The 26,510-nt window shown below is 41.5% G+C and overlaps 3 protein-coding genes across 4 annotated transcripts in view; 1 reads left to right on the top strand and 2 right to left on the bottom strand.

The window, feature by feature from the left end:
* Positions 1-956: 956 nt before the first annotated feature.
* On the bottom strand, positions 957-18,481 carry tgs1 (trimethylguanosine synthase 1). The gene is given in 14 exon segments (XM_048241784.1): positions 957-1,241; positions 2,333-2,411; positions 2,606-2,822; positions 3,245-3,388; positions 11,385-11,555; positions 12,600-12,777; positions 12,779-13,024; positions 14,250-14,424; positions 14,807-14,893; positions 14,990-15,113; positions 16,879-17,563; positions 17,748-17,884; positions 17,989-18,056; positions 18,196-18,481. Coding segments are annotated over 14 exon segments (2,535 nt in total). The 5' UTR covers positions 18,306-18,481; the 3' UTR covers positions 957-1,127.
* A 64-nt stretch (positions 18,482-18,545) lies between these two features.
* tmem68 (transmembrane protein 68) lies at positions 18,546-26,331 on the top strand. 2 transcript variants are annotated; one of them, XR_007193406.1, is made up of 9 exons: positions 18,546-18,662; positions 19,307-19,371; positions 21,901-22,301; positions 22,523-22,690; positions 23,040-23,233; positions 23,322-23,382; positions 23,472-23,608; positions 23,696-24,903; positions 25,851-26,331. XR_007193406.1 is itself a non-coding variant. In XM_048241776.1 (8 exons), exons 3-8 carry the CDS (start codon positions 21,974-21,976, stop codon positions 23,798-23,800), a joined length of 993 nt encoding a protein of 330 aa, XP_048097733.1. In that variant the 5' UTR covers positions 18,546-18,662; positions 19,307-19,371; positions 21,901-21,973; the 3' UTR covers positions 23,801-25,212. The 2 variants fall into 2 exon arrangements, 1 of the variants encoding a protein (XP_048097733.1); XM_048241776.1 differs by lacking the exon at positions 25,851-26,331 and having other exon boundaries at positions 23,696-25,212.
* Positions 23,905-26,510, bottom strand: part of xkr4 (XK related 4) — a 42,385-nt gene continuing 39,779 nt past the window's right edge. The window contains exon 4 of the mRNA XM_048244847.1: positions 23,905-23,928. Within this exon, the coding sequence (XP_048100804.1) occupies positions 23,905-23,928 (24 nt within the window). The remainder of the gene's footprint in view (positions 23,929-26,510) is intronic.

Here is a 26,510-nt window from a genome sequence, read left to right on the forward strand (position 1 = left end):
ATTGTTCAGTCTGTTGTCAATACCTCAAACCATTTCACACGTAAAACACAATTTGCAGATCTCACTTACACTTTTCAGTAACACATTCTCAAAACACATTCTGCACTCTAATGCACATGTCATCATACTAAACACAAGTGTCAACAATTAAATACAAATATAAAGCAGACATTAACACAACCACTCAAAATTGATTTTGCTTGTTTCAAATGATGTGACACAACCAATATAAGCCTGTTCAGAGAGCAAACAGGTTGTTGAGGGTGGGAATGAGAAAGTCTGACAATGAATAAAAGAAACTATGTGAGAGGACGAGAACAAGTGTGTGTAAGGTGGGGGATGAGGAGGAAGAACATAGCAAAGGAGTAATTTCTGATCAATTTTGAGGTTCTATATCAATGTCTTTCATCAAAAGACAATGATGGAAAAATTACACAAAACAAAGATTAAAATTGTATTTCTCCCTATATGTTTTGAACAATGTGTTTTCTATTTTTTGGCGTATTGTTTACTGACTGCTTGATAGTGTATATCATTTTTTTTTTCACTTTGTTTGTGATTTGAGAGCAGTGTTTGGTTTTGAGCACTGGTAAATCTGTTTTAAGGCAAAAGTTTCATTTTGCAAGAGGAAGTTTTGTAAATAGTGCTTAAAGAGGAGGTTTTGTGTTTAATGTTTTAAGAAAATGGAGCAAGGTTTCAGATATTGTGTTTTAGCAATTGAGAAAAACTGTAAATATACTGGAAGACCCTGGGCAGGAATTAACACTGGGTTAAACTGAATTGTAATCTAATTACAATACATCCACAGTATGGTGGCCATGCATAGCTAGGCCCAAGAGATAGCAACGGATGTGATGTATGGATAACCTAATAGTAGGATTTAGTCTATGCCCATTAGAGGTAACAGGGGTAAGCCTAAAGAGTCCCTCCTAGATTCAATGTAGCGACAACAAACATTTGCAAGTTCAATTTTAATAAAAAAAACAGTGATATGAAGTACAAATTCAATTTAGAAAAAAACTGACAATAAAATAAATAAAAAATGACAGGTACTTTTTGTACACCAAGAGTTTAAAATGAACACTGACAAAACAGCATGATTGGACAGATTAACTGTTAAATAGACACTAAGAGTCTGATTTGATTAAATTACCAAAGTAGGCTGTTATAGTTTTTAGTTTGTTGTTGAGAAAGTTCTGTTCTACCTCCACTCTTCCACCAGGACCAGCAAGAGAGGCAATCTGAAAAAAAAAAAAGGTAGTATACCAGGTCATGCTCTCTTTGCACCTACCAACAAGAGTTCAACTCAAACTGACTATTTCTCTGTACCCGCAGAATGCATATGACTAGCAGTCTTGCATCATTAGTGCAAGCAAGCAAGCTACTTGAACACCAGACAGAAGCACGAAGTAACTGTGCAACTTGGATCATGAAGTGCAATCATATGTCAATAACACAAGACCAAAGCTGGCAAGTCCAAAAATACATTATTACATTGCCTAAAGACACCTAAAATAAAATCAAAGTATTTTTGAGAGGTGTGTGTGAAATGGTTCAGATTGAAGTCTCTTATCAAACATTAACAAGGACCTTATTTTCACTGGCTACACTCTGCAGACACAGGTGGCCTGCAGACCACACCGATGGCCTACATATAGACCAGCCGCAAAAGTCAGCTGACCAAACCATGGAGCATGAAATGACATGCATTCGCAGGAACACACACACACACACACACACACACACACGTGAGGGAAAGGCTTAATCACTTGTTTAACCTTTTTCACTTGTTAAGGGGCACACACCCAATCTTTGGTTTGATTTGAATTGAGGACTTAACTGTAAGGTTTTAACTCTAAGGAAACAGCTCAAACATGTTCCAAAAGCTTAAACATGGTATTTTATCTAGTAACAATTTAACTACCAATGTAACCAATTACCAATGTGTACCAATGTAACCAAACACAAGGCACTTTTTTGACAACAAAAGAAAACCTCCATGTTGATGAATGAGGCATCTGAGCCACTATTAATCTGATGTAGTTAGTCATCTAAAACAATGTGGCATGGGTATGGATCTACCCCATGCCTCTCTAGCAGCTCTGCTGCAGAGTTGGGATTCTGCTCATCTGAGAACAGGAGCACAAATAGCCCCAGGCCTCACCACTCATAGTGAAAAACACTAAATACTGGACCAGGAAGTCCCCATGTGCACAACAAAACACACAACGAACACACACACACACACACACACACAGCCAGACTATGAGTAACAGTATGTGTTCTGGAGAATCACAGGTATTATTCAAAAGAGAGAAAATGTGTTTCTTACTTGCTCCATGTCTGCATTCCGAGGGAGAAAATACACTATATTCTCACATATCAACTTTGACAACCTGAAAATTTCAAATGTAGAGCTAGTTAAGGAAAACAAAAAAAGAAAGGGATGCTCAATCAACAAAAAGAGCATCAATGAAAAGAAAAGCTTCTGTTACTGAAACTGTTGACATGAAACGGGGGAAGAACATCCACCTGACAAAATTCAAACCTAAAACCCCTGACGAGAGGAGTGAAACATGGCCAGGACAGCCAAACTAAAGGATATCCATCAGGCGTCATCATGGTCCTGATGTCGAAGACGTCTGCACTCAAGTACTCGGGCCCTCCCCACGGGGGACTGAGGAAGACCACGTCAGCCCGAAGCCTAGGGGCCAGCTGCAGGAAGTCTCCGTGCAGGAACTCGATGCGGTCATCCACCCCGTACACCTGCGCATTGTGCCGTGCCAGAGCCAGTCGGCCTGCATCAATGTCAATGGCTATCACTGAGAGAGAGAGAGAGAGAGAGAGAGAGAGAGAGAGAGAGAGAGAGAGAGAAAGAGAGTAAGAGAGAGAAAGAGAGTAAGAGAGTGAGTGAGTGAGTGAGTGAGTGAGTGAGTGAATGATTGAGAGAGAAATGGATCCAAACAGACAGTTACACAGAGACTACTTGGATCTAACAATACTGTGCCAATTGTATTTATCTGCTTGAGGCCAAACATGTGATATGCAAGATATGCAAAGGGACCAGTTCTTAGACACTGTACTGGTCCTACAATACCTGTTATTATGGAGATTTCTTTTTCAAAGCACACTGCAGAGTGTCTTCATTTTTATTTGACACGAATATCCTCAACCCTAAAACTATGAATAGATGAGACTAGACCGGCACACTGGTTTATCTTACGGCAACGAGGATGAATCTTACCTCTTTTTCCAGTGAGGGCAAACTGAATGGCATTGCCTCCAACCCCACAGAACGCATCCACAATCAGCTCACACTGAAAGCTGGTTTGGACCCTCAGAGCGATGTGCTCAGCGATCCGCTCTGGAGTCACAGAGAACCAGCCCTCTGTCAGGGGAGAGAAACATTTTCAGCAGAAGCCTCCTGGCCAACACACTCACACTGGATGATTCCCACAGCATGACACGTCTCTGTCGACAAGAGTGCTCAGCTGCTGCAGACCTCTGTCCACATGCCTTTGGGGGACAAACCGTTTCTGAAGTAATATATTGGCAGGTTGAAAAGTGCTTGGGGAATTGTGAACTGAAAAGCATATAATGGCCACAAGGGGGCAGTGCACCTTTGCGATCCCATTTGCCACAGAGCTACCAACGCAATGACCTCATCTATTTGACACTTTCCCCCGCCTCCTCCTCCCCAGTCATCGCACACTGTACAGTGCGTCAGTGTCTTGAGACAGTGAGGACTGCCACCAGTGGCGTCTGGACTCATTTTATCCCATTCATGTCTACTTACAGATGACACCATTCAAATCTGTTTGGATTTATTACATTTAGAAATGCCATTTTTGCCATATACGGTAAATGAATGCTGTGCTATTTATGCTAAAACATTAATTAACAACCTTAAAAATGAACGATTCCCCCTAGTTAAGCACTTCCTCAAGCCAGAACATTTCAGCCAAGTGTGCGGTGATGCATGTCTTTTTTTTCCAGCTCAGTTTTTACACTGACACTTCTTTTCCCTTCTCTTTCGGAGGTTTAATAGACCATATCTTCCTCTCCTCCGTGGGCCTCACCACCATCTGCTTTAGGCTACACTAGCCCCTTTTCCTTTTTTTATGCCTCTTGTATTACCTTCTCCGTGGAGAATAAAACACCTGCCCAAGCAATGCTCACTGGGCCAGAGCAGGCTTCAAAATATGGAGTAATTCAGCTCGGAGTTTGACTGTACCGCCATTCCATCCTGCACAGCGCCAACGCCTAGATGATACCTGGAGGAATATCATCAGTGTTCATCCTTGTGAAAAATCACACACCTAGAAATAAAACTCCATCGCCGCCCTGTGAATTTCACTCTCCATAAATATGCAGATGAGTAGATGTGGTAATAGATTACTGTCAAACTTGGTTTATTACAGTGAGGGTCGGCTGTGTTCAAATCCTACTGCTGGAGATCTGACGTGATATTCTGTGATCAGAATGCTGAATTGGAGCACTCATTTCTAACCGTACAGCTATTTACATTCTTCAAAATGTAGAGTTGGATAAAAAGTAGGAACCAAAGCGAACAGTGACAGTTCATAGCAATTCATCTATGAGAATAGATTGCCCATATAAAATCACACAGGAAATATTTGCTTGCTGCAAAGCTTGTGAGGAGATCAGAGAGGTTAACCCTGAATAGCCAAAAATATGACAAGCTGAAGCGTGGTTGAGTGCGGCCAGTTGAGATACACCGCTGTTGTGTCACAGATACTGCAGTGTAGAGCCGAGCTCATCACAAAAGCCCTATACCACTATACAGGTGGGTCGTGGAAAAGTTCACCCCCCTAATTTAGTTCAAAAAGTGGATCTTTCATATATTGTAGATTCATTAGATACAGTGAAATATTTGAAGAAGAGTGGAGAGGCACAGAATCTATGTTGCTTGAAGTCCAGTTTGATGTTTCCAGTCAGTGATGATTCGGGTGCCATGTCATTGGCTGGTGTGGGTCCACTGTATTTTATTTCAGAGTTAATGCAGCCTTCTACAGATTATTTAGAGGGCATGCTAGAAAAGCCTTTGCATTATCTAATTACAAATGTAAATGGCAGAAGTCACTGAACACTACAATGACTTTGGTCTATTGTCAGATTAAATTAAAATTGTGCTCTTTGGTAAATAAAACACTCCAGGTGGGTTTGACTTTCATAGAAGAATAACTATGCTGAAAAGAACCCAATGCCTAATGGTCATTATGGTGGATGGTCTGTGATATTGTGGGGCTATTTTTATTCCAAAGGCCCAGGGATCCTTATTAAGGTGCATGGTATTATGAAGTCCAAGACGAACTTAAACATATACTTAAAAATCTGTCAATCTCTGCCAAGACACTAAAAGTGGCTCATGCTTGGATCATTCTGCAGGTCAATGAATCAAAACACATGTCCAGATCAAAAAGAAATGGACAACAGAATACAAAATCAAGCTTCTGCCATTGCCATCTCAGTCCTCCATGGAAAACAGTGGGGTGAGTCAAAGAGAAGAATGCACAAGTGAGGACCTGGACAAGATTTTGCAAAGAGGTATAGGCTCAAATTCCTTGCTTTGTGTTTTATGAGATGTCATAGGAGAAGATTAAGAGCTGATTTATTGGCAAAGGGAGGCTTAACAAAGTATTAAATGCAAGGGTGCCAGTGGTGAGAGTTTGCCCTAATTTTTTTCATTATGACCCTAACATAAATTGCCAAAAGATGATGTTTTATACCCCCTTTCACTGATTTTACTAAGAACAAGTATATTTTTACAGTTGTTTAATGTGTAAGAAACAAACAAATATGAGACTTTGCTTAAGGTGCAGTTTGTTTGACATTCCACCCGGCTCACAGCTGTGATGACACTTGTGATTATTTTTTATTTTAATCAAAAAACTATGTACTAAGTCAATATGTTGTTCCATTTTCATAATCCATTTAGTATCTTAACTCTCCAGCCTTTGTACTTGCCATGTAGCAAAATAGACTTTAAATATCACAAGGTAATATTCCTGATGGGGCATGAACGACCCTTAGCCCCATGATATTACTGCACTCCACGCAGTCTGTTTCTTAATTTTACTGACTTTAATCTCAGCAGGTCTCATGGTTATAAAATGGCTGTTTAAAGCTGCCCATGCACCATGGCCAGTAGTGCTCAGAAATTAAAGTGGGTGCCTTCTCTCATTATAGTGCTGCTGCTACTCTATGGGAGAAAACAGCAGTGCAAGGGTAGTGTGTGTGTGTGTGTGTGTGTGTGTGTGTGTGTGTGTGTGTGTGTGTGTGTGTGTGTGTGTGGGGGCAGCATCCTTGGACCATGAAAACGAGTAGCATCTATGTTGGTATGAATAAGTGAGTGGTTGTGAAGGCTCAGATCTCTCTTTTTCAAACAGAATTTCAAACGCTCTGAAAATGACTGACTTCTATGCTGCGCGAGACAGAGAAAGCATATAAATTGCATTAGTCATAACATGGGGAAGAATCCACACAGAACTGCTTTTCTTTTGTGGGAAATTTGGGTTTTCATTGTATTTCTCTGCAACTAGATTATGACACTACTGACTACAAACTACATACATCACTCACCAATTTGTTTCAGAGGTAAAAAACAAATAAAGAATGAATGTATAACGAATACAGGAATGTTAAGAGTTGAAAACGTTTCCCCATAGTGAGAGGCTTCATGAAGTGAAATGAAGGAGTGAGTGTGGAGACCAGGCTAACAAAGATAGGTCCTACAAGGTCAAAGCTGCAAATTTACAGAGTTACTGTTGGATATCAACCAAGACTGCTCAGTTATCTGACAATAAAAAAGTGCCGTACACTCAGTTTTATTGTGTGAATTGGATGGGCCAACAAAACCTAGCCAAAAATAACCACAGGGAAACCATTTGCTCTAGGGCTGAAAGATTAATCGGAATCAACTCAAAAATAGATCTTGAATGCAATTAGCAAATTGCAAAGGCTTCAATTAATGCAGTGCAGCTAGCGACTCCGACCCAATGGGTAATAATGTGACATGTTTTTTTTGTTGTTGTTGTTGTCCTTGTGTGACAGACAGAAGTTCATAAGTCAGGGGCACCGTGATCCACATGTGAGATAATCAGATCTTAAAGTGTCATTTGGAAGTAATTTGTATATTTTAATTTTCATCCTTAGATTAGTAAATAGAGTCGTTCATATTTCAATATTATCTTAATTGGTAATGTTTCATCACGTTTTAAAATGTATTATATAGTAAATCTTGAACCGAAGCTTGACTTGTATCACAAATCAATTTGCAATCGCAATATCAACCATAAAAATCGCAATGTGATATTTTCCTTAAATCATTCAGTCCTATTTTGCTCCATATTTTTTTTTATTTTGGCACCACTTCACTGTCTCCCATAAGCATGAAGCCTACTGTTAGCCCCTAAGGCCTCTCTGGATTTTATGGTTCACATTATTTCATCCAAATTGCTGTTATTATTTGTTTTAACTTGCTAAATGTGCATTGGGTGTTATTTTGTTTCATTGTCAATAAAAAGACTTCTTGTCTATGATCTTGATGTGGATTATTAAATGACATCACATAACCATCTTGGCCCAGTATAGATAAACGTCATGCAGGCCTAAGAGGTGAATTTAAACTTCAAACACCAGAGAACAGCACCACAGAGACAAGAACATGACCTCCACTCTGGAGGTCACTAAACACCTTCACTGTAGCACAGAAGAGAAGAGAAGCAAAAACACTCAAAACAAAATCTTCCAGAGAGAAGAAGCTGACTCCAGCAGGAATGTACAGCAAGGCCAGAGGAGCGAGTTTTTGTTCGTTCGTTCACTCACGTCAGCACTATAGCCCCCACAGACAAGATGACAGGGCCAGCTCTTCTAACAGGCCTGCCAAGTAGCCAGCCAGCCATCTTCACTCAGACCCGACCAAACACCACATGCTTCACTCTGACAGAAACATTATATTGGGCAACCCACGTTTCGCCACTCACAGGTGGTGCCATTTACATACACCTTGACTTACCCTTCAGAGCTTTGTTCACAGATACGTCGTTTTGGTCCAAAAATAAAAAATAAAAACGTATGCCTGACTAGCGGAGAGGATTCTGGACAGACTTTGTCAGCAATGTTTATTTTACATTTTTCTTTCTGCTATCTAAAACTTCATCAGTAATGTCAACCCTGTCAGAGAAATAACACCTACATGACCATGCAGAAAATGTCCATCTAGCACTGTTGGACCACAGGCTAAGAAAGAAATGGGATAGACGAACGACTACAATAAACTGTAAGGTGAGTTCATATTCTACCTTTATTATTAAGTCAACTGCACTACAAAGTAGGGTTGGGCGATATATATCGTCTGCGATAATATCGTGATTGTTGTTTTAACGATGTGCAAATTTACATTATCGAGTATTTAAATTACTTATGGGGAAAAAAACACTCAAAATCATGCATTGAAACCCCATACATTCACTAAATCCAGGAGGTGTATGCAAGAGAAGCCCCGTTGCAGCAGAGCAAGTGTCACATGATCGCTAGTGGGTCCACGTTGTCACACGCAGGCCTAATGTTTATTTTGTGTAGCGAGATCCAGACGTAATCTACTTGGGATTTTGTGCAGCTACTTCTGTTCACGTAGCATTAATGAGACAGTCACATTTTTTCCTACATGGTATTATATGGAGAGAAAACATTTGCCTTTGAGTATTTTAATAGTCAGTTGTAAACAAAGAACTCTTCTCATGTAACCCTTTTGTAAATGGACTGAAGTTCGCTCTAAATATCTACGTGTATATAAGTATGAGTATATATACTTTTTTGATCCTGTGAGGGAAATTCTGTCTCTGCATTTATCCCAATCCGTGAATTAGTGAAACACACACAGCACACAGTGTACACACAGTGAGGTGAAGCACACACTAATCCCGGTGTTACATGGCAACTGGCTCCCGTGTTAACTGGCTGGCGAACCACGAATAAGTTGACCTGATTGCTTGGTAATCAGACGTCTATCAACTTGCGCCACGAGCCAGCTGACGGCACTCACAGAAATTGACTTCAGTTGTATGATTAAAAGAAGTCAGCTAACGTTATGATAATTGTAACAAGTTAACATAGCTGTTCATGTTATCTGGCTACCATGTTATCATGCAACCGTTGCCCAAGCCATTTAGTAGGCCTTCAAAGTATCATGGTTAAGTTTTACAAACGTTTCACTGAGGTTAGGCTGTGGCCGCCCCTACCTGAAGTGTCTGTAGAGCAAATAAATCAGCAAATAAATCAAATAAAAATGTGTATCCTTGTGTTGTGTAGCCTATCCTTTTGTCCAGCCTATTCTTTTAAGAATTCAGTTCATGAAACACAGGCATTGAAACCCACACTGCAATGGGCAGGAGAAGTCTATAACGTGTCCATATTTTACACAAAATTTGCGCACAGGGAGAGTCAAAACTCTAAGGGTTATAGGCTATTAACGTTAATGTTGCCGACATGTAAACATGGGTTTGATATTTTATTTCCCAATTCACACATTCATGCTTCTCCTGTGGCGCAACAGGTTAATGCTTATATAGCCTATTGCTTTTTCACGCAGTCGACATGGGTTCAATCCTCCCCACTACACGTTTTTTTTTTTATTATTATTTATTTATTTTTAGACCAGCAACGCTTCCTCAATTTAGGCTACAGATACTAGGTGGCCACAGAGAGCCTGACCAGCAGTCAGTGAAATGTTTGAAAACTTAACCATGATACTTTGAAAACCTATTGGCTTAGGCAACTGCTGTAGCAAGACAACACCATCAGCCATGCATGTTAACTTGCTACAATCATCAGCTGACTTCTTCAAATTGTATAGACTAAGTCAAATAAATTTCACTATGACTTATCAGCTGGTTCGCGGGCTAAAGCGTGATGATGAATGGTTATCATGTAGCTTAAGTGGTTTCATTTAGGAAGCAGGTTCGATACCCACGAAGTTATTATTAGGCTATTTGTATTTATGTTTTTGGTGGCATATTCATGGTCCAGTGCATGTAACGTACTACAGACAATTTTGACATTTAAATATGTCATGCATATTTGTATTTGTTCGTCTCCAGTTTCCATCAGAAAGTGACAAATATGCAAGCGGCCACATCTGTCAAAGAAACGTCACCAACGCAGCCAGTTAACATGGGTGCCAGTTGCCATGTAACACCGGCGCAGTGAGCTGCCTGCATCAACAGCGGCGCTCGGGGAGCAGTGAGGGGTTAGGTGCCTTGCTCAAGGGCACTTCAGCCGTGCCTACTGGTCAGGGTTCGAACAACCCTCCGCTTACAGGTCTGAAGTGCTAACCAGAAGGCCACGGCTGCCCCAAATCGATTGTATCGATTATGCTAACCGTTAGCCATAAGCTAACGCATTAGTTTCTATTCTGTAACTTGGAATGCTAGCCTACATGATTTCTCTTAAACAAAACATCGAAGGAAATAACTTAGATGTACTCTGTTGGTCTGCTTAGTTTTACAGTGAATCCTAAGTAAAGGTTTTTGAAAGGAACTTCAGCTTCAGCTTTTCTCTTGGGAAACTGTTAGGCCTAGTCATCTTCTTTAATGTAGCTGGCTAGAACATGTCATTCCCACACACACAAGTGGGCAAAATTGGAAATGTGTCAGAGTGACAATGCATTGGTTAATTTGGTTAAAAAGTCACAGGATAGGTTATTGGTTATTATTGTATTGATGCTATTCATAAATAATGAGCTGTAAAGTAATTCAGACTTCTACAATTTTTTTTAAAGGATAGACTAATTATCGTTATCGTCAAAATCAAAAAATATCGAGATATTATTTTTTGTCTATATCGCCCACCCCTACTACAAAGCTTTCCATTCAAGCACAACCAGTGTTGGCATGACAATTTCCAAACTGCATTTACAGTGCTGAGGGAACCCCTCATTAGACTTGCTAATGTACGCAGATCAAAATAACTCCACAGGAGATGAGCGCAGTTTGTGAAGGAATGCACACTCAGAGGGGCAGACGAGAGAGAGAGATCACAAATATAAAAAGAGGAGCTGCACACTCTTTAATGCTTTTTATTCGTGACCGACGTTTCGGCAAGCCCGATGAAGGCTGTTGTCAAAGAATTAAGAGTTTGCGGCTATTCTTTATTTATAACAGCTTGGTGTAACATCTTACTGTGAACAAGGTGGTCACACAGGCTTTAAGTTGACAGCATAAACATTAGCGGAGTGCTCCACCAAAACGATCGACCCATATTTTCATAATATAATCTTTTAGAGGCCAGGTTAGCTCCTGAGGTAGCTGATGCCAGTAAGCAAGGACAGGGTTAGTGAAATGCCAGGGCTGGAGACAACTTACCGTGGTCCAGCTTGATGCCCTCATCAAACCTGGAGAAGAGCCGGTAGCGCTGGGCCCAGTACTTGGCTAGCTCTGGTTCTGCCGCTATCTCAGGAGGCATATCAGCGTCTGGCCGTCTCTTCCTCACCTTCCTCTTCTTCTTTTTATTAGGCCTCACCGTGCTACTGTCTTCTATGGAAAAGAAGTGCATGGTGATGAAAAATTAGTAAACAATAAATAAATCAATTCAAAAACTCAAAAATACAGAGCAATACATTTACAGGGTACCCCCAAGGAATGAAATTTAATACCAACTTTGCACCAATTTTTTTTCTACAGGCCAAAGTGAACAGGCTACAACTAGGGTAGTCTACTTTGGTAGCACTGTGTGTGTGTGTGTGTGTGTGTGTGTGTGTGTGTGCGAAGACAATTTATGAGCCTGAATTATCAGGCATTTTTGAAGATGTCCTTATGAACACTTATTAGCATAGCCTAGTAGAGTAAGCATGATAAGATATGCATTTTTGTTGGAACAAATCACAGACGGTAACAAATAAACTTGCTTGAGACAGACACATTACAAATGCAAGCCTAAGTCTAGTCTACCCTATTTTATTTGATAAAGTTGACCTGAATTATTTTAACCTGCAGCCTAGGCTACTTGCAGATTGTCCTAGTTAGTTTGTTTAACTAACCATGTTGTGGGAATAGTGTTCACATTACATGTTAAACTGTGCCCTGTAGGAAGGAATACTGAGGCTATTTTGAACCTGCACTTGCACACTCTTTCACTTTAATGACGTGAATGGGGGATGAGAACCGTGAACATAAGTTTCAAAATAAAAGCAATAGTTTGTTTATTTTCTCAAGAGATACATATTTTCCCTATGGGATCTACAATATCATGGTCTCTACAGAAATTCATTGACGTTACGGTATCCATTAATTCCACCAAAGGAATAACGCCTTGTGAATGAAATTCCATACTTTTTGGCAATATTAAATGTAAGACTTTTTCAATACTTTTAAGATGTACAGATTTATGTGTGCATGCCTCCTTTGAAGACTCCATGAGATGTAAGTGTCACTGAATGGGAGGCACTGTTTACTACCACTGGGAGCAGCTGTAGGCAGAATCCCTCCAGAAACCCTGTGAACTCTCAGTGGTATGCCCAGCTCATCCAGGCCTTTCCAAGCTCTTAAACAGGATAATATGAAGAGTAGGAGGAAACTTACCAGCACCACCAGCACCACAAGTGCCTCCATCTTCATCACTGTTGGCAGCAGGATCAGGGAGCAGGTAGTCTGGGATGTCCAGGCTGTAGACCTCTCTTGTGGGCCGGGTGTTCCCATGCCTCTGCCTCCTACCTTCATCCCCCCTCCTCCTCCTCCTCCTCCTCCTCCGCCGCCACCTCCTCCTCGTCATCCTCGTCCTGTTCTGGCTCACTGAAGTTCTGAAAGGTCTTGTGAAGATGTGGGTCAGAGTGGCTGTCTTCCAGACATGAGCTAGGGGCATCGTGCTGCTCTTCCCCCGGATGCAGAGCCAGAGGGGTGCAGGGTACAGGAGGCTGCTGGAGCTCCTCAGGTGGAGCTGCAGGAGCGGAGGCCACGCTGTGCTCTTCTACAGTTTCACTCTGAACTAGTTTTAAGAAGTTCTGAACCTGAAGCACAATTTGAAGGAGGCCAGAGGTGGGAGAGAGAGAGAGAGAGAGAGAGAGAGAGAGAGAGAGAGAGAGAGAGAGAGAGAGAGAGAGAGAAGGGTGAGATGGAGAGAGAGAGAGAGAGAGGAGGGTGAGAGAGAGATGGAGAGATGCATTATTCTCACAAAAAAGCTTGAAAATGAAAATCAGATGGTATTATAAGACTGTTCACGTTTCTAAAAGAAACTATATGTTAGCAATCTGAGGAAACTTTCTAACACCAGAAGATTGATCGGATACCCATATTTTTTGCCAGATGAATTGAAGTACGTCTTGCTGGAATGAATTGGCAAGAATATGCCATTTCTACACAGCCCACATTTGATTCCTTTACTTGAGCTATGTAGAATCACACCTTTCATATTTATTTATTTATTTATTTATTAAAGCTTCATCACAAAGTCCAAGTTAAACACCTCACAAATACGAATAGCATGCAAATAAGATCAACATCACATAACTGCCCCCAGAAAACAACCTCTCAGAATATTAGAATAGAATCCATTAATCCTCAGCTTTCACTAGACATAAGGGGACCATTTTATTCTTTTCCTCACTCCTCCAAGGTAAATAATGTTCTTAAAGACTTCAGGTAACTGGCTTTACATTCTGACAGCTCTCACCAATGTCACCAAGATGTTTTGAGAAACTGAATGTTTCAAGAACTCTAGACACTATTTTAACATGCCCTAACTGAATCATCCAATCCCACCATCACCACAACATTCACTGTTGATTATTTTGCTTGTACACCACATGCTTAAATGTCACTGGGATTTGGAAACTATGTGAGTCTCCCTATTAGGTGGAACAGTGGAGCAGATGTCGTGTGTCACGCTGTGCGATGGATGATGAGAGAGCTGTCATGTGAGCAGAGAAAGAGTCCCTTTGCAGTTTGTTCTTCGCTCCCACACCACTGACCATTCACTAGGCCTGGCGCACGCACGCACGCACGCACACACACACACACACACAGAGATTAACGTCTCTGACACCACCAAACCCCTTCGCCCGCTTAACGTCTTGCTCACTTTCACACACCGATAAAGTGTAAAGCTCAATACAGACAGCACAATGGAGAAACTAAACATTTACTCCCTAAATGAAAACACAACAAATGTTAGTCAAATCCAAATTCGCAAATCAGCCTGACTGTGCACAGTTCAGTACACAACTTACAACTTACTTTACTCAAGGTCCTGCTCTTGGAGACTGGGCAGGCTTCGCCGGCCTCGGAGAAGACGACGTGTTTATTGACCTTACAGGCGGCCTTCCTCCTCCTGGGGCGCTTCCCGCTGCCCTCCGCTCTCTGGCCCCCCAGGCCCCCGGGGCCCTGTTTGAACTTCAGCACGCTCTCAAACCTGACGCACACACAGGGACACAGACAAACAGAACTCACACACAGGGACACAGACAAACCTAACTAGAAGGGGGCAGTAGAGGGGGCAGTAGAGGGTCCAGTAGAGGGGGGAAATAGAGGGTCCAGTAGAGGGGGCAGTAGGGGGGCAGTAGAGGGGGCAGTAGAAGGTACAGTGGGGGAGGGGGGGGGGGCAGTAGAGGGTACAGTAGAGAGGGCAGTAGAGGGGGGCAATAGAAGGTACAGTGGGGGGCAGTAGAGGGTCCAGTAGAGGGGGGCAGTAGAAGGTACAGTAGGGGGCAGTAGAGGGAGGAAATAGAGGGTGCAGTAGATGGGGGCAGGAGAGGGAAGGGGCAGTGGGTTGCTCTGGTGCTGGTGGGGCTTACCTGTGCTCCGTGCTGCGTTTCAGGCCCAGCACGTCCCAGGCCTCCTTGGATGTCATGGGGGGACTCTCCTCTGCGTCCAGCTCGTGGCTGTGGGAGGACAGCCATCAGTTTATCAGTGGGAGCGTGCGCACACACACATGCACACACACACACACACTCTTGAATGCTCTCCAGCAAACCCACCTCCTCTTCAGTTTGGCAGTTTTGCTCTCTGGAGGGTCTTGGTCATCTCCATTATCTCCATGTGGTGATGTTGCCACCCGCAGTGCTGGGTTGGTAGGCAAATGACTCGAGTGTCCTTGGTGGTCTGTAAAACGTAAAACCACAGTGTGTTCTAATGGAATAAAAGGAAAATGTGTGGAACAGGTTGTGTACTGCTAAGTGTCAGGTTTCACAAAAAAAAGAATATTTCTTACCCATTCATGAAGTTGCTGTCTTTTGTCTTATACACACAGGCTCACACACACAGTCAGTCTCTCTCTCTCTCTCTCTCTCACACACACACTCTCACACACACTCTCTCACACACACACACACACACATTAAAAATACATGGACCTGTGCCACATATCTCTCGTTCAAAGGCAGACATTGTTTGATATAGAGCATAAACTATGCTGACAGAACCCAGCTTGACTGAGGGAAAAAGCCACCCTCTTGGGGGATGAAAACAGCGTAAGAACAGAGGTATCTGAATGTTACTTGATCGCTCACAACCAGGTAATTCTGCACCTGTCACTGGAGGCTCCTGATTATAGAATTCCTATGACTCCTACTCCACGAGGAGACTCCAAATACAACTATCACAACTGATTGAACATTAAAGGATGTAATTGTATTCATTTACATAATTCTCCTCCTCTATATAAATAATTCAGATGTGATTCCCAGCAAAGATACTGTAAAAATCTGCTCTATTATTTTTTATCAAAAGAAAAAAAGAAAAGGCGATAGTCTGGACATTACTCAGAGTATGTGCAATGAGCATTAATAATTGCACAAGTACTGATGGACACTATGAATGCAAAAGCATTTGACAATTGCATATCCAAGTATGATGACTCCTGCCAATGATGTAGCAAAAAATAAACAAATACCTCATGTTGTCCTGGGTTTTTCACTCTTCTAACTTAAATGGTCGTAAATAAGGCCATGGCCCAGAGACTTGTATGTTTTTGATTACCAATCCCCATCAGCCTGAAGAGCCCAGTGAGGACATACGTCTAAATAGGACACTAGGCACACCAGACACATATGGCGTACTGTGGTATACTGTGGTATACTGTGGTATTGAATTCAGTAGAGGAGATGACAACAGTCATCAAATCCAATCCACCTCCAATGAGAATGCTGAATAGGCCATTCTGAAGAACAGTGTCATTCAGAAAGAACAAGTTATTAGCCTAACTTCAATGCAAACTTTTCTACCAAACACTCGACCTCTTCATTGATTTAATCATTGGTATATTACTGGTATGTTCTGTCATATTAACTATTTCAACTCTGGAGTTAGATCGGATTTGGATTTGAATACAAGCAGCCAACAAACTTAAAACTATCTAACAAATGCTGTGCGATGTGCAAACTGATGCATTTTAATTTGGCCATGCGCTGCGCTGCTCTGCTCTGGACACGGCTACATGTTCATGGATGTTCTGACCTTGAGCACAGACCCGAGGAGCTTGGCTACAACACAGGATGCCAATGGCAGGCACATTAGCTCTTTTACATCACCTCAACACAATCAAAAGGAATCTGATGTTAAACCTACTAGCTATATCAGAGAACAAAACTTTTGCATACCTCTCAGGTGCACTGAAGAAAGCCAAAGGTCGACGAACATTGAAAAACTTCCACACACTGTTTGTTTTGTCTTGCAAAGTTAAATAAACCTGACAAAGGTTGGTGGACTGGAATGTTAAATAATAGCCTACATTTAACATTGCCAGTGAAACAGAGAGTGCGTGGGAGTTTTCACAGCTCAAATCTAGCCGTCAACTATACAGCTTTATTTCTGTTTTGTTTCCTCTCAAGGAGGCATTTGCAGAGGAAGACACCGTATCTGGACTCACCTGCTGAGGGGGGACGGCCACTGCCTGATACAGACTGGCTGCTGTCATCACCCCTGTCCTTAGCACACTTGTATCCTGAGGGCGCTCCATCCTGTCCGACACCTCCGCCAGCCTCATTGGCCTGTAAGCTCAGCCCTCCAACCAGCTGAGTCACATCTCCCATCCCTACAGATCCCTGCTCTAAACCACTGCTGCTGGTGTCCCCAGTGCCCTGGGCGGGAGGGTCCGGCCCTTCCGTGGCACCCTCTGCTGCTGCCTGCTCTCCATCCAGTGGAGGATCATTGGCATGAGGCGCAGTGCTGCTGTGGGCGTCCTCCTCCACAGACCATCCTTGAGAGGCCCAGTAGCAGAACTGTTCCCAGTAGTAGAGGTAGGTCTGGCTGGTGTGCAGCTCCCACTCCTCCCTTGTGTCGGGGCAGTCCCAGGGCCCCACCGCTGGGGAGGGATCGCAGTCTGGGTGGTTCTCCAACCAGCTCTGCCAGAGCAGGCCCTCGCCCTGCTGAGCCCAGTACTTCTCCCACCCTTCCTGCTTCACTGGGCACTCAGAAGTGTCTTCCAGAGTAGCACAGGTTTCAATGGGACCCACAACACAGAGTTTGTCGTCCTCAGGCTCAGAGTCAGTTTCAGAGAGCACTTCTGGTTGGCTGGCCTTTGTCTTCCAAACATGTTTTCTCCCCTGAAAATGCTGCAAGATGTTCAAACAAATTCACCTCAGCAGACTCAAATTATAAACATTTGCAATAGAGCAATATACATGAATGAAAATGCAATTACATGAAATAGCCAAAGTAATTACAGAAAAGTGTGTCAATCAACATTCAGAAAAAGGACTAACTGAAAGAAAAGACATCAAAGTCTTGGAAACATACTGATCCTTTCTTGGCAGAAGAAGTGCCAAACTCAACTGGAAGCCCCATTCTTGCCATAAGTTTGCTCTCTTCGTCCAGGTCATCATTTTCTAACAAGTGGTCATGGTCTGATGATTCTTCATAATAATCCTGGGACACTGGAGGAATCACAATGGAGAAAGTATTAGTCTGATTATGCATGCACACTACACAACATGACCACACGGCTTGGAAAAGATATATAAGTGCGCGGCGCATATACCTTCAAGTGCATCATCAATCAGGTTTTCGTTGAGAGACTTGAAATCTGAACGGTACAATTCCCGATCACTGAAAGCAGACAGAGTCAACAACATTAACCGCTGCGCTTACAATACAGTAGTGATTAGGAGTAGCCTACTGTGGATAGCAATATTAAACAATGTTTCCATCTTTTTTGCATGTACAGAAAGTAAATCAACTCACTCACCATACAAACGCTCTTGAACATAAACAATGTATAAACTTGAGCTCCTCTGAATCGTGGTAGAAAAAGATGTCAGCCACAGGCACTACATTCCATTTTCTACAGTAAATCATGCTGCAACACCAGTGAGTCTAACTAGAAGTTGCTAACTTGACGAGCTAAACAGTCATAACGTTGATACCCTGTATTCACATAAATACCATTCAGATAACAAACCACGTATGGTCATCACCAACTTAAGCAAATAAACATCCAGTCTACTCTCTGGTCTACACTAACCATGTTGCCCTCACATGAAGCAGCATTATGAGACGGAAGTTGCTTCCTGCCATAAATGCGGCTGTTTCCTGTTTGTGTCACATGCATAGAGTGCCGGTGAATAAACCAGGGAAATTGAAGAAAATTGCAGTCAACGTAAACGTTCGCTGTCTAATAATAAACGGAAAACGACTTCGCCACGACAGCAATATGTATGTACATTCTCTTCACAGACAGTCATATTTACGTGTTGCTCTCACTGTCGGATAGATCTGGACTATATTAGTATAGCGTTAACTTTAGCTTCTGTAAAAAGGTTGCCATAGCTATGTAACGTTTACATTACTGTATGTTATGATGGCTAACTTTGAATACTGCTTTCAGTGGTTTTGGTCACTGTTGCCTAGCGTTAGCAGTAGTGACCGGTATCGTTAACTTACATAGCCTAGCTCAAACACGAAATGGGTTTGCTAGCTTGCTATGTAATTCTAGGTCACTTACAACACACCACCACCACTACCACCCACCACCCAAGAAACATACACAAAGCTATCTGCAGGCTGTCGACAAACTGTCTAGATGTTGCTGGCATTCCGTTTTTGTTTTCTTGTTTCACAAACGTTATGTTTAACAATCTAGCAAGCTTACAAACTGGCTAGCAAATCAACGTTAGCCACCATACCTGACATCTAACGTTACATACGCTTTGGTGTGATTTTGCATACATCAGTGGACCAGTCTAGTTTATAATGTTGTGGCTGCTTCCCATTTCTCTGAAATATACTCAGACCTTTTGCAACGCTATCCTTTGGAATTAAACAGTAACGTTAATGTTATCATCCCGTCTGTCTTTCAGGGTTAACATTAAAGTGTGAGATTCATGGGCATGTATTGTTCAGCAATACTGTCACTCGGGAAAAGGTATGGAAACCAGCTGTTAACTCTTTTGATTGCACATGTTCATTAATTTACATTTAGATTTGTCAAAAGGCACACACAGTTAATGTGGTATCTAGGCTACTTGAACTCTGGTTTGTGGTCTTTGTGGCCACTCACCCTAGGAATCGTGACGTGGTGCAAATGCAAAATAAGTTGGCAAGACACTACGGAGCCCCTAAGGGGACATGAGCAAAAAATATAAAGTTTACTTTCATGTGCTCACGCGAAACGTTGTGCGCACGCAAAACTTTAATGTGCGCATGTTTAATTTTGTTTTGCTTATGTCCCCTTGGGGGCTCCGTACTTATTGGACAAGTTATAAAGCCAATAGTATTGTGGTAGTAGAAAACCCATCTGTGGGGTGTGTTACATGATTGCTGTGGTCCATCCTCAGGGCTTTATATAAGCCCTCTTGGGGTCAACCCAAATGTGAATATGCAAGTTTGAAAACTGAATTTTTTTGGTTGCAAAAGTGGAGAGGGTTGCATTGATAATATATAATTAATTTGCATTGATAATGATTAATTTTAGACTATATGTAGCTTATAATTATTTGAATATTAGTAGAGCCCGACCGATAAATCGTGGTGCTGATATTGTGTGCCGATATTAGCTATTTGCGATCTTTCGGTATCAACGTTTATAACGGCCGATTAAGTAATGGAAAACCAGACACTGATCCTCATTTTGGCTCATTTTTCAGAGTTCCCCTTTTAAACACAAATTATGACTATCAACTGGTCTTTGCAGTGTATTTCTGAGCAGAACCGCTGGCATGAAGCTGAAAAAAATAAGCGTCCTTTCTATTCTTTAGCTGGGTCATGGTTGCAGCACGGTTCGAGCCGTGCCTCAGACGTGGTTATGGCGGAGGCACTGTGGCTGCTGTAACCTGTTAACATGGGTACCGAAATGAAAACCAACATGTAACTGAGCCGTTTCACAGATGCAATGTGTTCAAGCCTTAAGTCATATGAATGTATGGAAGTTATCTTACATTATGTGATTTTCCTTTCCAATCACACTGTTAAATGCTGTTAATGCTGTTAAAGGTGTGTAAAAAAATAAAGGTGTGTTTTTCACAGATAAGAAGAAAGACCTGACACTATTATTCATAACAATTATTTCATAATTTATTGTATAAATAATAATAATAATAATAATCATAACAATACATTTTATTTAGAGTGCCTTTCATGTCACCCAAGGTCACTTCACAATTAAACAAAAAACAAAAAGGTTGTTAAAATAAAATTAAAAGTCAGTCAGTCAGTCAGTCCATAAGCCATCTTGAAGAGATATGTTTTAAGTCTGTTTTTGAAGTCAGTAATTGAGTCACAGTGTCTAATGTAGTCTGGCAGTGAATTCCACAGCTTGGGGGCGATGTAGCTGAAAGCCCTCTCTCCCAGGGTGCTGAGGTTCACACTAGGTACATGCTGTAGGCCTGCTGAGGAGGATCTCAGTGAGCGGGCAGGGGTGTAGACTTCTAGGAGGTCAGTGAGGTAGGTGGGGGTATAATTGTGTAGGGCCTTGTATGCCAGGAGTAGGACTTTGAAATGTATTCTGTAGGCAACTGGAAGTCAGTGCAGTTGCATCAGTAATGGTGTTACATGACTAGTTGATTTGGAGCCTATAATAATCCTTGCTGCAGAATTCTGAATCAGTTGGAGCCGATGGAGTAGCTTATTAGGGATTCCGGACAAGATGGAATTACAGTAGTCAAGGCGGGATGTCACATACGCATTTACAAGGACTTCTGCACTCTGCTGGGTGAGTGCTGGGCGAAGCCGTGCAATGTTCCTTAGATGGAAAAAGGCACTTTGAAACATACTGTTTATGTGTGCACTAAATGAAAGTGTATTGTCTAGTATGACACCAAGGCTCTTGACCTGGTTGGAGCAAGGGATGGTGCTGCCATCTACACAAAGGGTGAAAGGTTCCATCTTAGCGAGATCTGATTTGGAGCCAACCACTAGCAGCTCAGTCTTACTGCTATTCATGGCATAGTTTTATGTCATCCACAAGTTGTCATGGAGGCAGGCAGTAATTGCAGCTGGCGGAAGAGTGGCAGTGGGTTTTGTAGATGAGTAGTGTCATCTGGGTGTCATCACGGTGTTGATAAGAGCCTTTCATTTGTATACCAGATAGAACTTTTCAATATGCTAAATATTAGAGTACATTTTTAAATTGTGTTTGTGAAAAATGAATATCGGCTCATTTGTCGTTTATCTGTTTTTGAAATCCTCAAAATATCAAAATCAATATCAGTCTTCAAAATCGGTCGGGCTCTAAATATTAGTGAAAGCTAAGCATAATTTTAATTAACTAGGATAATACAAAATATTTGCCTATCATGTAGGCTATTTTTGTTCTGTTTTTAAGTACCATGAATTGAATACCAGTAAATTGGTATTTGAAATTCAGTCTTTGCTGTCTCTGATTTGATTCCATTGCCTAACATACAGTCTGCGGAAGACACACCTTACCTCACCTTACCTCATTGTGAAATTTCAGGTCTGCCCGGCAGCAGATGGTCATCTTGCTCAGCCCAGCAGTGTTCATCGGGAGCGGCTAACCGTGAAGCAGCATGTCCAATGGGAACGAGTCCTGTATGTTAGGGAATGGCTCCTCCGGCTTCATGTCATGCTTGATTCTACTCTGGGAAGAGTGGGTCGGTGTGGGACACCTGGAGGACTACCTCAGCTACCTAGAGTACCTGCTGTGGGTGTTCACACCCCTGGCCATCGTCTTCATCCTGCCCTTCCTCATCGTGATCTTGCTGTATCTCTCCATACTCTTCCTGCATGTGTATAAGCACAAGAACCAGCTGCGGGAGGCCTATTCCAACAACCTGTGGGATGGCGCAAGGAAAACCTTGGCAACTCTCTGGGATGGTCACGGAGCCATATGGCATGGTGTGTGCGTGCGTGCGTGTGTCTGTGTGTGATGATGATGATGATGATGACATGTAATACACCATAGATAGATACTGTATTGATCCAAGGGGAAATTCAAGACATACACAAGCCCATAATTGTCAACAGAATAGAGATGTTAATAAATTGGTGAGCTTCCCTATACATTTCTGAATTACTGATAAGCTAATTGTTGGCATCTGTGTCTTTGATCACTTTAGGTTATGAGATCCATGGGTTAGAGAAGATCCCAGATGAAGGAGCTGCCCTTATAGTCTACTACCATGGGGCTATTCCCATTGATTATTACTACTTTCTGGCAAATGTTATCATTCAGAAGGGACGCACCTGTCATTCCGTGGCAGATCACTTCCTGTTCAAGGTTCCTGGTAAGTACTGTATGTCTGTCGTCTTTTAGGGGTATTGGTGATGAAAACCCTGTATACCTATGTGGTCCTCAAAATAGGATTGACCACTACTGTTGTTTTCGTTACCATACTAACTAATATAAGTTATTTAGTGATGTAGAAATAGAACGGTAGTTGTAATGATCTGATGTGCAAAACTGCCCATTTCATTTAAAGGCTGCATCATAAACAGAATACGAATGAGGCCAGTTCAAGTGGAGGAGGAGAACAACCCATCTATACAATTTTTCCCTATGCAAATATTTCCACACTCTAGTCATAGCTATGGCCTCTCTAGTTTGTTTGCCAGTGTGTGTGTGTGTGTCTGCAGGCTTCAAGCTGCTGCTGGAGGTGTTCAGTGTGATCCACGGGCCGCAGGAGGAGTGTGTGAAGGCCCTGCGCAGTGGCCACCTGCTGGGCATCTCTCCCGGCGGCGTGCGGGAGGCACTCTTCAGCGACGAGACCTACCCGCTGCTCTGGGGCAAGCGCAAGGGCTTTGCTCAAGTGGCCATCGACTCCCAAGTGGTAGGGGAGGCTCCCCATCTCCCATTTTTGATTTCTGTAAAATCTGTATTTTTGCTTATCCTTCACACTCTGTGTTTTCTCTCTGCAGCCAGTAATTCCTATGTTTACACAGAATGTTCGAGAAGGATTTCGCTCTCTTGGAACATTAAGTGAGTAGATTTTCTTGCGGTCATCCACATTTGTCTAGATGTACTAGAATGATAATGATAATGATTTGTCTTTTTATTGTTTGTTTCAGAATGTTTCAGATGGTTGTATGAAAGATTTCGCTTCCTGGCTCCTGTGTACGGAGGTTTCCCAGTCAAATTCCGTACTTTTCTCGGTGATCCCATTCCATACGATCCCAAACTTAACGCGGCAGAGTTGGCAGAGAAGGTGAGTTATTTTCTTAGTTTGTATGAATTAAACTGAATCATAATTTGCTTCCCTTTCATAATTATTTGGACATATATCTCTTTGCAGGTGCACGAAGCTGTTCAAGCACTTATAGATCAACACCAAAAAATCCCGGGTAATATTCTTCGAGCTCTTCTAGAGCGTTTCCACAGACGACCGAAAGAAGCCTAGTCACTTCCAATGTATCAGGTCACTTCCTGTGTATCAGGTCATTGTTAATTCAGCACTACAAGTGGACGTTGGCACTAAGGATTGATGTATGTTACTGATATGGCTCAGCAGCACCAACTGGTAGTTGTCTGTGACACAAAGCCACATTTATAATAAGATGTGTCTATAGAGAATCAAGATGACTGCTCAACTAGTAATAAGTGTGTGTGTGTGTGTGTGTGTGTGTGTGTGTGTGTGTGTGTGTGTGTGTGTGTGTGTGTGTGTGTCATCATTTGGAGATTGGTCTTTAATTTATTTGCACAATTTGCTTTGTTTAAAGGACCACTGCCAAATTAGTTGATTTTGTGAAAAGCCTTATGTTTATTTTATAAATGTTCAACTTAAAAAGAGGTCAGTGTTTTTTTTTTAATAGATCTGTGTGAATAACTGAATTGGTGAAAAATGGAACTATAACCGTATTAGTGTGAAATGTATTTGTAAAACACAGTGTGTTGAATCAAGTTGTTATTTAAATTCATGTTGACTTGATTTGCCCCTCCACCAAAAAAAGTATGATGTAATAAATTCACAATTTTATTTCTATCAGAGGGCACTCAATCTCAATGTTTAAAAAATGAATAAATGTATATTTCACAGAGAATCAGTTGTATGATCAAGTTTGCATGTGATCTATTTGTAAATCATCAGTTATATAACAAATATCTTATTTTTTTTCTTTATTTGACTTACACCACACCTGTAAATGGCATCATGTAGAAATGATAGGGACATATCTATTTTTATCAATCACTGTATTTGACTGCACTACAGTGGTAAAGTGTTTAACTATCATGGTTTATGCTCTGAGACCCCTATGTCTCCTCTAATGCTAATCAATAATGATGCAAGTACAGTAATATTACAGCTTTGTTGTGAAAATGTACATTCCTAATTAACAAGTCTATTTTAATGAGGGGAAATATGGTAATTGTAATGGATATGATCAAGGTGTGTTTCTTTTTTGAATTTAGAGCCTAATCCCTTTCTTTGCTCACAATCTATTGTGAGCTGCCCAGAAACAGAACAGCAGAAGGTGGACAGTTTAAAGGACCACCTTTAGCCAGGTGATTTTAATATGTTTTGGTCTCTTGTCAGGTGATTTTAATATGTTTTGGTCTCGTCAGAAGCATGCAGCCTCACAGGAGCATGGCAAGTTTGTGATTTTATGATTACTACATGTGACTCGGAAGCACACATTCATTACACTGTGTAAATGTTCACACTTTAATATACATATCACAGAAGAAATTGTGTGTGTGACGAAAACCTGGTGTTGGCCCTTTTGAATCTTTGCTATTTACTGAAAACCTCAGTGCATTAACAGTAAATCAAGAAATGTTGAATTTAAAACAATTAAAACATATTTTTATAAATCTTTTGAGTGTGTTGTCTCTAACTACTACTAATAATGTACCGTAATGTGTGTCATTATATGGCTGCATAAAAGACATGCTGCCCATTACATGAGTTAAAGTTTTATCTTTTTTGAAAATAATGTGCTAAACTGTTGAAGTACTCCTGCACTTGTTCAAATGTAGCCCGTAGGTCACCAGTCAGAATTGATTCATATCCCCCTCTGTGCAGAGATGCAAAGCAGAGAAAGGGCAGTGGGTGGTGGAGGCATGCATAGACTGTATGGGATGGGGCAAGGCAACTGGACTGCAAAGCTCATTTTAGTACATGTTAACTAGACAACATTGTCTGTCTCTGCATTACACAGCTGTCAACCTGACACCGTCACATTTCTAGCGCCAGATATAAATGGTATAGACCCAACCACAGAATAGCAACCTAACCTTATAACACCAAACATTTAGTCGGTCCTAAAATAAGATGGTTACATTATACAAGGGTCTGAATGTTGTAAAAGTGTTTTGCCATTTATTTAGCTAATTGTAGTTGATTGTTGATTAAAAAGATATCCAGACGTTGACATTTTATTTTTTATTACATTTTACATTATGTGTGTGTGTTATTGAAATGCTCAATTGATAAGGTCTTCCTTGTTTAGTTACTAGTGCCTGAGGTGTGGAGTCCCAGCTGGTGACCTGTCCCCCAAACTACTCTTCTTTCTGCTCCATGGCACCAGCACAAAACTCTACATGAGGTGTGCAGTATGCTTACACCACATAGTAGCATTCCTCTGCAGGAACATGGCACGGCATTCACAGAGCCTTTCCAAGGTTACAGCGGGTAACCTCAATGAACTTGGCAGAGGAGTCTGAGAAAATGACCACAGTGTACTTTATTCAATGAATTTTGGTACTTTGTGTTGCATTAGAATCAAATAAAAATTTACAAAAATCCCAATATATACAAAAATGTCATGTTCTTTTTGATTTTACTCATTTAATTTACAATAAAATCTGATTAACATATTTTAATGCATTTGAAGCACTTCAGACTTCCATCACACAATGCAACTTACTCGAAGGACCGATAATAAACAGTTTTTTATATTTTAGTTTTTTTTTTCATCTTTTAGTACATCACATACACCACACTATTTTAATCTGTTTTACATCATATGTAACTGCCATCTTGTGGCACTGACCTCTAGTCAATAGACACCCTTCACAATCAGGACTCAGAGAGGAATGTTCTTTTTTTAACGTGTACATTTGCATACATTTATTTACAGTTAAATAGCCATTTTCAAATTGTCATTGTG

Source organism: Alosa alosa, chromosome 1, assembly GCF_017589495.1.
Source record: "Alosa alosa isolate M-15738 ecotype Scorff River chromosome 1, AALO_Geno_1.1, whole genome shotgun sequence".
Classification (NCBI taxonomy): Eukaryota; Metazoa; Chordata; class Actinopteri; order Clupeiformes; family Clupeidae; genus Alosa; species Alosa alosa.

Excerpts from the sequence above, each read along its gene's own strand:
- tmem68 (XM_048241776.1), top strand. The coding sequence starts at position 21,974 with ATGTCCAATGGGAACGAGTCCTGTATGTTAGGGAATGGCTCCTCCGGC. Across the intron at positions 23,234-23,321 it reads TGGCCATCGACTCCCAAGTG|CCAGTAATTCCTATGTTTAC; the intron begins GTAGGGGAGGCT and ends TTCTCTCTGCAG. Across the intron at positions 23,609-23,695 it reads CGGCAGAGTTGGCAGAGAAG|GTGCACGAAGCTGTTCAAGC; the intron begins GTGAGTTATTTT and ends ATCTCTTTGCAG.